This window comes from Pseudoliparis swirei, chromosome 20 (assembly GCF_029220125.1).
Source record: "Pseudoliparis swirei isolate HS2019 ecotype Mariana Trench chromosome 20, NWPU_hadal_v1, whole genome shotgun sequence".
Classification (NCBI taxonomy): Eukaryota; Metazoa; Chordata; class Actinopteri; order Perciformes; family Liparidae; genus Pseudoliparis; species Pseudoliparis swirei.
Genome location: NC_079407.1, coordinates 14579649 through 14593120, shown reverse-complemented (window position 1 = coordinate 14593120; position 13472 = coordinate 14579649). Strand labels below are relative to the sequence as shown.

General features: G+C 43.0%; 1 protein-coding gene across 1 annotated transcript; it reads left to right on the top strand.

Moving 5' to 3' along the window:
* Window positions 1-641: 641 nt before the first annotated feature.
* On the top strand, window positions 642-10331 carry prcp (prolylcarboxypeptidase (angiotensinase C)). Its single transcript, XM_056441031.1, has 9 exons — window positions 642-1073; window positions 3993-4133; window positions 4221-4322; window positions 4761-4942; window positions 5222-5379; window positions 6180-6352; window positions 8449-8616; window positions 8727-8914; window positions 9534-10331. The coding sequence occupies exons 1-9, from the start codon at window positions 894-896 to the stop codon at window positions 9745-9747; spliced, it is 1506 nt and encodes a 501-aa protein (XP_056297006.1). The 5' UTR covers window positions 642-893; the 3' UTR covers window positions 9748-10331.
* The last annotated feature ends 3141 nt before the right edge of the window (window positions 10332-13472 follow it).

The window sequence follows — 13472 nt, the reverse complement described above, 5'->3', positions numbered from 1 at the left end:
GAAAAAAACATTGTCACCACTAGAGGGCAGCAAACACGTGATTTTAAATACATCGATCAACATCACGGAGCATCCACATGTAGGTAGACTACACTTTATTATAAAACAATATAAAGATTAATCTGCACCTCATGGAACAGAGCTTTTCCCAGAGGCTGTTCCCAGGTATGTTAGCATGGCGGCATTGACGCTAACTTGATAAATGTAATATTGCAGTTTAAAGAGGGCAGTGAACACCCAGATTTTAAAATAGTCATCTCCACCTATCGTGTACCACGTAGGAATGATTTATTAAACAAAATATTATATATATGTATTGTATTATTTAATCTGCTAACTAGGAAGTAAATAAACCGACTAGCTTAGTGAACTAGAGTTAGTTGCTTACTTGTTTGAACAATTCCGGTATAATTAAAACTAAATCCCAATAGCGTTATAATATACTTAAAAAAAAAAAAGCCCTAACATTATTTACCCGTAAAGTAAATGCAGCAAGGCCTCGTTAGTGCATAGCAGACATTTCTGGTATATCTCCTCCATCGAACTCCCATGAACCCTTGCGAGATTTAAGTAGGAATTCACCATCTCCCTTCTGCTCGCAATGCTAAGTGGCTGCTAGCCGGCTGCTACAGTGGCATTAAAGTTGTCACACAATGTTGGGAAGACGTTGAACCTGCAGCCTCCTGTTCCTGCAGCCTCCTGTTCCTGCCCCCCCCGTGTAACTAAATATAGGTCACAAGCTGTCTGAACACACCTCGCTGGATTTGCTGACAAGCGAGTCTCACTTCCTTTCCTTGACGGGACAGGTCTCCTCGTCCCAGTGCACGCGAGCAGGGAGGGACCGCGCGGCCTCGTTATCCTGTGCTGAAGACCCGCGGTTGACAGTCGCAGCGATGAGGGCCGGCGGCGGCACGCAGGTACTGGACCGAGCTGCGGCGACCTGCATCCTCGCGCTCTGTCTCGGCTGTTTCCACGTGGTCGCCCTCAAGTCGCGACTGTTCACCCGGCTCGGTGGGGCGTCCGACTCCACTGAGAACCCCATCAGCTATGACACGTTTTATTTTGACCAAAAGGTGAGTTTGACGGCCACCGCTATGGTTTCTTTTAACTTATTTGCTTCATAAAAAGTAGATGTTTTTTTTCAGGTATGTGTTGCACTGGTTTCTTCCACCTTTACTTCTTTGTTTCACTTCCCTTTGCACATGTGTGTTCTGCTCAGTGCTGACTTTAGTGGTGTGGAAAAGGAACCCTTCAAAAATGAGTAAAATTGATCCCCATATTTGGCCCCTAATAATACAAGAATACAGTGAGTAGATCAGACTGGTGTTGTCCTGTCAATATGATCAGCATCGCTTGCTGTTGACTAAGATCTGCATCACTTTCTAAAACGTGAATGCACTTATTCCGTGGAAGTTGTTCTTGTGTTTCGTCTGCAGACAATAGGTGTTTCCCTCTGGTTTCCTGTAGTGAAGGGGAAACCATCCTTTTTGGTTTGGTTCCTGCGATAGTATAACTACTATCCTTCCTGGCTTCCTGTCTAAAAAGGTCTCTGGGGCCCAGTGAATATGTCACACTTTACCTAATGGTGGAGGGGTTCAGAGACCTTGATCCAAGCGTTTCCATCTTCCCATTTGCTGTGACTTCACAGACGGTGAGATATCATGATGGTTCAAGCGGTACGCAACACGTCGTCCAGTGACTTGTGAATCTGACTCATACACACAGTCACAAGACTGCATGTGTCGAAATGACTCCTGTTCCTGCAGTCGGCGATCATGTGAAACGTGAACTCTCATTTAAAGGCGGCCTGTGATCTGTCTCTATTTACCTTTCAACCTTCTGTTGGACCCGTTTCTCTGCCAACAAGGACAAGGGAGAGCTTTGCAAACACTTTCCAAGATCCATCTGTGTAGATACTGAGAAGACAATCCAGTCCATAAGGAAGGGAATATAAACAATCCCTGATGCTGTTGAGAGGATGAATAAACACGTTAGAATAATACACAGATTATCCTAAAGTATTTATTACCAAAGCACACAATGTTAGGCTTTTTAGAGCCACTCTGATTTGTTGATGTATCATTGCATCTGTTAATCCATTAATCATTTAAATCAGTTTGATGGTTCCAGAGTCTCAAATGAGAGGATTTTCTGCTTTTGATTGCGTCACCATAGGCTCCAGAAAATATTGAAAAACAATTTTCTGATGCAGACGTTTAGTTGACTAATCAATGAAATACTCGCCTGATAATAAAAATGTCTGTTGGCTATAATAACCAAACTGCTGATAATGTGTAAATGCACAGGGCAGTATTTGGAGTCGGGACAATGATCTACATCCTGCCCAATCAGCCCCGTTGAAAAGAGGAGAAAGATCATTTCCTCCCTTCTGATGTCCGTTGTCTTGTCTGATGCGCTTTCTTTCCTTTTACCCATCAACAACAAATTATATGCTTCTTCTCGACAAGTACACCCAATACAACCCCTGTAATCTGCTTTTCAATCACAGTAGCAAGTTTGCTGTTTTTTAAAATTTATTTTAGTTCCAAAAGAATCATCCATCATGCTGCCTTTCTCTCCGCTCTCTGTGGGACGAGGCGCTGGGAGGAGAGCACCAAGTGATCTTGCAGAGGAAATCCTCCTGACTGCATGTGGCGTCCAGACAATGAATGGAAGTGTCCTTCAGCGTCCTCCCAATTAAGTGTTGTAGTTTACTGGGACTTGTTGCTTTGCCTGTTTCCATCAAGTCTTTATTTGCTCGACTGTAGCGCAGCAGAATGTCTATTTTCCTGTTCAATAGTCAAAGTTTGGGTCCAGTGGATGTCCAAGTATGTGAATGGGATTGGATTAGTATCAAACTGCTGCAGTAACCACATGGTGGCACTACTCATCAGGGTGTGGATTTGTTCTGAAACCCATCTCGTGGTTTTGTGATGTGCATACTGAGTGGGTGCAATGGGGGGCGGGCCTTCGTCTATTCAACCACTTTAGTTTGGCATTTAGATCATAGTTCAAAGGAACAGTTTTGTTTGCGCTGCAACATAATTTGTCTTTCAATAATTGAAGCGTTTCACTCCCAAAATCAGACATCTCTCATTTTAAAACCCTGGTATACGTCAACAAATGCTAATAAGACCAAAATAAAACATATTAAAAAAGAATATACATACAGCTACTTAAATGTGAAGCAAATGCTGACGTTACACTTTGAATGACTAAGATTACTAAGGCCTATTTAGCTGCCAACGTGCCAAACTTTTCCTTTTAACCGTCTCCTGGTCCCCTCACACTTAAAAGCATTGCCAAGCGCCAAGGAGTTGATGCTTGAATGAACACTTTGAGGCCCCGGAATCTTTTTGGTGTGACTGGCTCATAAAATTGCTGCCTCCTTTGTGTCCTCTGAGGAGGGAAGTGAGCGAGGGGGGGGGGAGGGATCAAAACAAAAAACAAAAACATTTTGCGTTCCGGGTTGGTGCTGTTTCAAAAGGTTGGACAACTCGACATCCTCATGGGGCCGTCGTCTCTGAAGTTGTTGGTTTCTCTCTGCTTTGGTTTTTTTATAAAGAATACAGGAGCAAATAGTTAAAAGGGGAAAATACTCCAGAATCTCCAGAGTTAGGATGAAAGGATATCCTGCAGCTCATTTAAAGTGGAACTAATGTGGCATCTCTTCCACTGGCTCCAACCATTTTAATACAAATTGGGGCTAATTTACTCCAGAATCCCACCTCGGGACTGTCATTTCACAAATTGGCACAGGGCCATGCATCCACTGATCCCATCCAGCTCAGAGTAGTGTGTGTGCACTGGACTATGGAGAGTTTAACGTCTGTAAATGATTGATCGATGCACAAGAGACACTACAATTTTGCACCTTTTTTAAGTGAGCGAGCTGCTCAGATCAGCTACACTGACAGCGGTTATGTCTGTGATCAGCGTGCGTCGAGTATATTGAAGATTCTGCACTAATTTCCCGTTTGTATGCGTCACAGATCGATCATTTCGGTTTCCTAGAGGATGGCACCTTCAAACAGAGATACCTTGTGGCCGACAAACACTGGCAGCAGCCCGGAGGACCCATTTTGTTCTACACTGGCAATGAGGGCGACATCACCTGGTTCTGCAACAACACTGTGAATATCCCACCGGTGACCTCGTATATGTGCTGCGCACATCATCCCCACTCTCAGCTCGGCAACACTCATCCTTTCTTTCCGTAGGGCTTCATGTGGGAGATTGCAGAGGAGTTGGGAGCCATGCTGGTTTTTGCAGAACATCGTTACTATGGAGACTCTCTGCCTTTTGGACAAGACTCTTACAGTGTAAGTGGAGATGCACCGTGACACTTGGAGTGTCTAAGTCTGAATAAAATCTGATTAAATCAGGATGATTACATGTAAACATCTGTTTGCTCGAGCTTCGATCCATTCCAGCTCCCACGTGCATGGAAAGTGTGGTCCTGATGACATAACACGGATCATCACAATAGAAATGATATATAGAAAAAGATCTAAACGATTACATATTTTTTATATTGTGTGACAACAACAAATTTAAACAGTCCATAAGCTGGTCTTTATCAACAGACCTCATATTTTCCAGGTCAGTATGAAATTACCAGTACTAACAATCATGCCGTATATATAATATTCCAAAAGTATGTATGTTTCGCTGTCATTAAATCATTTTTACATTCTGTGTGTATGTATATATCTTTTAAAGGTCTTATTTTCATATCAATACTGGTCCCCCGCTTGCAGGACAGCAAACACCTGAACTACCTGACCTCGGAGCAAGCCCTGGCAGACTTTGCAGTGCTGATTAAGAACCTGAAGAGCTCTGCACCTGGAGCGCAGCAAAGCCCTGTCATCGCTGTCGGAGGTTCCTATGGAGGGATGCTCGCCGCCTGGTTCAGGATTAAATACCCCAATATAGTTGTTGGGTAAGACATCGGTGCGCGTCTGGGACCCTTTCAGGCTGTATTTAGCGAGCATATTATGTGATCAGCGCCAATCAGTCGTAAAAGGTAAAGCATGTAGGTTTCAGCTTGGTGACCTGAATATCAAACAAGGCAGCATGCTCCTTGGCAGAAGTTTGAGACATTGACTTCTTCAATGCTTTGTGTACATGTTACACATACTATGTAAAGATGACCTTGTATAATGGATGTGCTGCTTTTGTAATTTAAAAAATATGTTTTTTTATGCGTATTGTATTTCAGCGCCTTGGCAGCTTCTGCACCGATATGGCAGTTCACTGGGATGGTGCCATGTGGAGACTTCTACAGAATAGTCACACGGGACTTCGCCAAGAGTGGGCAGAACTGTGCTGCGAACATCCGAAAGTCTTGGATGGCCATTAACAACGTCTCTTCCACTGGTAAGTCGTACAGTCAAGATGGGTTGATTTATCCCAAATGACTCATTTGAATTATTCAGAATGATAAAGGTGCCATGGTTTCTCTTCATCTATGAGGAAGCCTCCTGGATTTTAAGAGTTTCTGCACGTTTTGTCCCCATCGTCTACATTTGTGGGTTTGATTCATTGTCTGCTAAAGCCTGAAACCAGACAGCTGTTACTAAAACGTGTAATATAAAGTGGGCATTAAGTCTTGAGCCTCTTCACAGCACAGAGAACAGATTGTTATGTGTGGATCCATAAAATTTACAACCTGCATAACTCAGACTACTGCAGTCCGTTTAGTATTCAGCTCAGCTCGGATCAGAATGAGAGTTGGCCCACGGGATTCCCTGGTACATTTTCCTTTTTCACTTTCCTAAACTACAGGAATAAGCGTTATTGCATTGCGTGGTACTTTTTATTCCTATCACACCATTATTGGTAATAGTATACCAATATATTATATTCAGACTTGTAGCAAAGGCTTCAGAAGCTGTAATTAATTGCTTGGGTCATTGTTATTAAAACATCCTAATTCATAATTGAAGAGGTATACTCTTTTAATAACAACAACCTTCAAGCTGCCACATCAGAGAACATCCTCCGAACATAACGGGTTGCTCCTAAATTCATTAAGAGGGCCTTAACATTAACTCTGAGAGGTTCTGATATCATACCAGTGACGACCCCTGAGAGCTGTAGTCATGCAACAAAGAACCTTTGTTTTATCTTGGTTAACAGCGGTGACCTATGATAATGTGTTTCTCTCTTTTGACAAGCGCCTGGACTTCAGTGGCTGTCAGAAGAATTCAGTCTCTGCGCCCCTCTAAAAAACGAGAACGATGCCATTGGCTTCAAGAGCTGGCTTCAGGAGACGTGGGTGAATCTGGCGATGGTGGACTACCCGTACGAAGCCAACTTTCTGCAGCCACTTCCTCGCTGGCCGATCCAGGTACAAAGATCCACCAGTAAAATAAGATTGGAAAGAGAATTTTTGGATAAAAAAAACCCAGATCCAAATAACATTTTAAACTCCAGTTCAACTTTAAATGTACTTGTGACCAAAGGTCTTCATTTATTGCAACTTTAAATGTTGTTTGCGTTTGGTTAAGCGCCTGTCAGCCTGTCCTTGATCGAAGTGAATGTGCGATTTAGCCGATTGTGTTACACGTGCTTGTTGTGGTCTTCCAAGCTTTTGTTGACAGCGGCTGTCAATTAACTTCATTTATATTCATAAGGATCCTGTTTCTTTTAGATTTTAAGTATTCTTTAGATGAGTAGCTACAAGTAAGCCACGGTTCTTTTTCTTTCTCTCGTACGAATGGTCCTTTCATTTGCACGCTCCGTTAGATCTCTGAGGTGTTCCTCTCGGGACGCTCGCATGGCGCCACAGAAAGAGGACATTTGCCCAGGGCAGCTCATGAGGCCGTTAAAACAAAGGTTCGCCACTCTCGATTGATTGAGACTGGAACAAAGACTTCACTGGACACTTGATGAGAAAAAATAATGGCTTGCCAAAATTGGAAAAAGAAGAAGAAGGAAAGCATGGCAATTCTTTAAAAATAACTCTCCACACTATTTGTAGCGTCCTTCATTTTCATGTGAAAGAGCTAGTGGCCGTTTGGCTGCATGTGATTGACGTCACCTTGACGTATCGCGTGCATTAACCGGGCTCTGGTACTGACCCCGGTACTGACTCTGTTTGGTGCTTCGACACGCCTCCAAGCAGACTTGCATCAGCACTTTTACCCGTGCGTTACATTTTTTTTGTCTGCTTATTTTTTTGTTATCATTCTGGCTCTGAATAGTTCCGGGAGCATCACATCAGTGAAAATAAACACTGAATGGTCATTATGAGTTTTTTTGGCTCCTTGCCTTTAATGTATGCGACCCCTATGGGTGGTTTAAGCGGTTTAGGCACTGGGTGCAAAGAGGAGCTTTTTTTTTTGACAAAGCTAATGTGATTATCTGAGTGAGTGTGAGAACGGGGTATTGAGGGCTTAGAGGAGGGAAATCTGTTGGCAGAGATGAATGTATAAGCCTAATCCTATCTGAAAAGTAAGGAGAAGATGCTTTGGAGCAATTGCAGTGTTTTTGTGTGTTTTTTTTCACGGTATAAATCTTTGGTTGGACATGTGGCCCTCCTCATCCATCGACCACCAACTCCTCCCCAGCCCGCAGACAAAAGCCTTAGTAACAGACTCCACACTAGTGCAGCTCCCCTCCAACCTCAGGACAAGAAAGCCCAGTTTGTCCGCCTCACAAAGAGGGCCGAACAACAGACGCAGCCAACTCTGCTGCTGCAACCATAACAACACACAGTGAAGTAAAACAGAGGCTGAAACGCAAATATTTATCATCCACGCTATTAATTCTAAGGAAATCAACCGTGGTTCAACAAAATAGTATTAAGGAGAGCAACATTTAGATCATTGGCTATGTAAATGTGCACCTTTTCCTCTCCGTGCCAAGATTACGGCGATAAATTCAAGTTCATTCCAGAGAATCTCACATGCAAATTAGGCGCCACCACTTTTTATGTGGAAAAACACTTTATGGGCCACAAGAAAGCTCCATTCTTGTAAACAACTCGGATGTAAGGTCATTAGATATTTGTATTTTTTAAATTATATCTAAAAGGGATGGGCATGAAGCTTATAACAGCTTTGCCTGAACTGTAACTTATTTTTACCTTCGCATTGAAAATGTGGAAGGTAATGTTTTGATCGCTGTGTATTTATTTGTATGTGTGTTACTCGCATAACTCAAAAAGTATTAAACCGAATCACATGAAATTTGGTGGGATGATTGGTTATTACCCGGGGACCATTTGATTAGATTTTGGGATCGATCGGGTCAAAGGTCAAGAAAAGGTCAAAATCTTCTTTTTACCATAGCACGATCAATTTTTATCCAATTGGCATGCAACTAATGCCAAAATGTTCATAATTCAATGCCCAATCTTGTGATATGCGAAGGTATGCGCTTTACCGAGTGCCCGTTCTAGTTTAAAATGTTTTGCTTGTTCATTTGTTATATTTTTTCAAGGTGGTGTGCAAGTATCTGGCTTTAGATCCCGCTGTCTCTGACTACCAGCTGCTGCACGGCGTCTCCCAAGCAGCAAAGGTCTACTACAACTATACCGGAAGCTCCTCCTGCCTCAACACATCTCAGACGGCCACCAGCAGCCTCGGCTACATCGGCTGGAGTTACCAGGTGCGGTGATGCGGGGATCGGCCACTTCGTGCTAACACATCGCAGCACGCGCGTGTCAGCGGGCAGATGTACCGGTCACTATGAATACGCGTTCAATTCCTCATCCCCAGGCCTGCACCGAGATGGTGATGCCCATGTGCACAGACGGCATCCAGGACATGTTTGAACCCGAGGGCTGGAACTTCACGGCCTTCTCTGACGAGTGCAGCGCCCTGTTTGGTGTCAGGCCGCGAGCGGACTGGGCAGGCACGGTCTACGGGGGGAAGGACATCGCCTCGCACAGCAACATCATCTTCAGGTAAACGCAGCTTGGGTTCGGCAGAAGGTTTCCTTGGTTGGTCTCGGGAGGCGAGAGCCATTTTGACGGGCTTCTAGTGCAGACGGATACAGAGCAGCCACAGGAGGTAGACAGAAGTATGTACACTTGTAGCTCAATCCCAAACACTAAGGTGGGTCTTATGCAGTTGAATGCCAATTAGCAGATTTCTTTCAAGCTATAAAAAAAGTCTGGCACTCAAATAAATAGTCATAACATATGACGAATATTAAAAGACCGCTCTGACCAAAAGGACTAGCAGCCCAGGTGGGATGTTGATAGATACTGACAGTGTTGGTTTAGTCGGTTAGAATGAAAGTGTTTTATTATTTTGAATATTTGTATTATTATTTAATATGTATTAAATTCTGTTGCCTTATTTTGATTAAGTTCTGGTGTTTAAAAGAGTGTTTTAAAGTAAAACTACATGCCTGCTTACATTTACCTCTTCAGAAGTTGGAGTAGCCCCGTAGATATAAAACATGTAAAAGACTAATGGGGGATTTCCCTCGACTCACTTTATGTCAGCGATGCTTCATGTGAATACCCAAACCATCGCCCTCATATGTGTCTGATCACCGCCTCTGCTGTCGCATTTCAGTAACGGAGGACTGGACCCCTGGTCGTGTGGTGGCGTGACCTCCAACATCACGGATTCTCTGGTTTCCATTGTGATCCCCGATGGAGCCCATCACTTGGACCTCCGCTACAGCAATGACCAAGACCCACCTTCAGTCAGCGCAGCCCGGGAGTTAGAGGTGATGTACTTTCGAGAGTGGATCAAGCAGGCGAAAAAGACACCGCAAACCTCTTAGTCCCTGAAGAGCAGAACAATGTCACCCGACCCAGGTGGCCAAGCTTTAGTTCACGTGACATTATTTCACAAGGTGCTCCCTGCACCATTCTGCCAAAGTTTGTGCTTTAAAAAAAATATATATATATTTTGTATTAATGTTGTGGACAATTTTCTTTCTTTATATTGAATTATTACCTTTTTTTTAATAAAAAATGTTCAACACAACTCTTTAATGCCAATGTCATTAATCATGTGAGCAGGGGTTTTTTCATCTTCAATTTTCTTTGACCTAGTGAGACACAGTCCATTTCTTTATGCCAAATTATCCTTTAACAAGGGCTTGGAGAGGCACTCCATTATGAGAAATAAATGAGCTTGACTCGTCACTTTCTTTGTCAATACATTTTTTCACATCGTCATCAAAAGACTCGATCATCCTCATGGAAAGAAAATTTAATTAAGCGTTTTTTTAAATATCCTGTCGAGTGTAGTTTGTTATTGTTCACAGTGCCTTCCTCGCTCTTTAAGTTTTCTCATGTCTTATGTAACCGTTCCTTAATATGCTGTCTACCGGTGAAAGGGATTAAAAAGCTACTAATAATATTGTTGTGTAATCTTTCTAATATTCTTTTGGTCATATAAGGATGTACCATTACTCTGTCAAGCCAACTTGTTGCCATGTTTTAGAGAGACCAGTTTAAGTTACTTCCACCGAGCAAGATTTAATGAAAACCCAATCGGTGGAGGCCAATAAAGCCAGTGGTGTGAGGTTATTGCAGCTCCGCCTGCTGACCTCTCCCCTGTGGACCGACCGGTGGGATTCCCCCTGACACGCATTCATTCGCTGCCTGCCATTAAAGCTCTAAATTGCGGCACCAAGGCAGCTCATTCCCCCCCTGCTAGTAATATTATTAATACAACTCCTGGGGTGCCAGAGAGGTTGGGGAGGGTTGATGGAAGGTAAAGAGTGAATCGGGAATCTGCAGGGAGACCAAGAAGCCCTTTGTAGTTCACCATGAAGCCATTTATTTTCCTATTAAAGAAAGACGAGTCACACAAATACTGAGGCTCAAACACTTTGACTGATAACGAAAGCATGTCTCGTTGCTTTTTAATTTCCTTTAAACTATTCTGGCCCAATTATTTCCCTCCCCCTCATTTTTTTTTTTTGAAAGCAGAGTTTACTGACATGACATGACTTTGTAAGGCAGATGGGGGAACATGTCCAGCGCTGGTATGTGGGTTGATTCTCTACCAGGAGACACAAAGCCTGAACATTTTGTCACAGGCTTGACACCCCAGTAGAAAGACACATTGCTAAACGTGGGGGAGGACGGGGTCTCCGCCGCTAAATGCCGTCCTTAAACTTTTTCTCAGGACTTTGAGAGGTCATTAATTTTGCCAGCCCTTTCTTAGTTGCTGACACTGGCCATCAATCAACGGTGTTATTAGTATTCTCCCGACCCCAAACCCAGAGTCTGATCAGACGGGGACCACACACTAGTAGGAAGAGATTAAGCCTGTGTGTGTCGCATCACGTTGGACCGAGCACCCCGCTCCCAAGGAGTCGGGTGCTGCTGAAGAAGTGAATTCTCAGGCACAGTGGGCGTGGTAGTAGTGTTTAACAATATCGCAACAATATGGATCTGTGTGCTGAACAATTTGGTTGTCGGGGAAACGACACAGCATATTAGTAAGGATCCTCTGAATTCAAATTCACCAGAGTTTAAAAAAAATTCAATCTAGGCCTATAGGCTACTTTGACCTTTTTTGATTAACGCTACAATAAATGCTGCCCTGTTATAGGAATTAACAAAAATAACAATTAACCTCACCCTTAACATCTCGAGAGTGGAAACGAGCCAAGAGCTCTCGGCTCATTTGTTTTCTTTCCGAGCTGCTCTGCCTCGGCCCAGCCCCTCTCGCCCTCGCAGCCTTTATGCAACAATAGAAAGTTGTTTCCGGGATCTGTGCGTCAGGCTCTGTGATGTGAATGACCCACCAGCACAAAAGCCAAAGCCCCTTGACTGGGTGGGGGGGTATAGCTGCCACGACTGTGATAATGTCCCTTTGCCAAAACGCTGCTGCTAGCAAAGAGAAGGAGGCCGAATCACTTTGTCCAGGCGTTAAAAGCTTGAAGTCCTCCTCCACTGCATTCAGAAGATGCTGTCATATTGCATTACTACGATGCACACACACATTATAATTTAATAATAAATGCTTGTCGTAGCCTATAATGCCAGGTTATATGCAAAGTCTATTTTTTTTATAGATAATATCAGCTCTTACTTCCAGCTGTACATTACTCTATGATATTGTATGGTTTGTAACCATTTGCAGCTCGCAGATATGAGTTTTTCTCTATTTCTTTTCAGCAGCAGACTTGTGCTGGGCCACGAATAATTAGATCAGTGTTATCACTTTCACTACTGTCTCCTTTTCTCCCCCAGGAATTAGCATGAGAAAGAATTTTTTAACGGCTTCACTCCCTCGCTGCTTCAGACTTTTCTTTTCATCCCTCGAACTCTTAAATGAGTCACAGCCTCACCTCAACATGCACATTTGTAAGAGGAGGGATAGTCTTTCAATAATTCAGCTGCAGCATCTCTTGCCTCGAAATGAGAATAATCCATAAAGGCTTTCATGTAATCTGATTGAGACTTGTGCATTTTCCTGTAAAGAAATAGAAAATATGTGTCGAGTGTGTTGGCAAGTTACACATTTATATTGTATAGCTAAACTATGTCTGACAGTCCATATGCTTAGAATTCAGTTGAAATTCCACTTAAAGTGGGATGAGTGCTGCAAACGTGACAATCTGGCTCTTGAACACATCCTCCGTTGTATTCACAGCTGGCCAAGAAACTTCCTGTAAAATAGTTATCGCTTTCAACAGAAGTTTCATACCCAGGATTTTTTAGGTTCAACATTTCTTCTGGCACACTGAGCCTGAACTGCACTTTATTCCCCTTTAATTTAACAGCTCCGGCAGCTTTTCTAGTTAAATCGACTGTTCATTATTGAGACCCGTTTTACGAAGGGGCTGTGAGGTGCAATTTAATGAATCTCTGGCACAAAGCTCCCTTTCACTGCCCGGCGAAGAATGGAGCCTATTTAGACCCTGTAGGGCTTTATGTCAAAGGAAGCCCATAATAGTTGTCAGGCCAGGGCAGAAATTCCCACTGGCCTGGGAATGCACTAGAAATCAACTTTTGCCATGAGCAGATTAAGACACAAGCGAGCAGTTGGGAAGAATCTCCCAAATAGTGGCATCTGTTTGGGAACAGAGATTTTCCCACTGAAAAGAAGCCTTTCTCACTACTGTAGAGCCTCAGTTTGATAGTTTAGTTTGTTTCGGTGCCTGAATGAACAGTAAATAGATTATAAATAACTTTTACTTGATAATCCAGACAGGAAACACACAATTGGGTGTGATAATGGAATAGTGGTTCAAATGTTTTAAACAGCAAGTAGGAATATTATGAATAACAAAACTGTGGTTTTATGGGATATTTAACTCTAAAAACAACTAGGTTTGTTTAATGATAATAATGCATAAGAAAAGAACATTTTCATCTCCGCTTAACAGACAGATTCTTCTCCTCATTAAAAGTACTTTTCTTTTCTCTTCGCTGTTACAGTAATATCCTCCAGTTTTTTGCAAGCCTTTTTGGTTCAGCGCATACACAGACAGTTAAACTACAGGGGGAGAGTTCTGACGGAGGCTATTGTCTTCAACTCGGC

Excerpts from the sequence above, each read along its gene's own strand:
- prcp (XM_056441031.1), top strand. The coding sequence starts at position 894 with ATGAGGGCCGGCGGCGGCACGCAGGTACTGGACCGAGCTGCGGCGACC. Across the intron at positions 1,074-3,992 it reads CGTTTTATTTTGACCAAAAG|ATCGATCATTTCGGTTTCCT; the intron begins GTGAGTTTGACG and ends TATGCGTCACAG. Across the intron at positions 4,323-4,760 it reads TTGGACAAGACTCTTACAGT|GACAGCAAACACCTGAACTA; the intron begins GTAAGTGGAGAT and ends CCCCGCTTGCAG.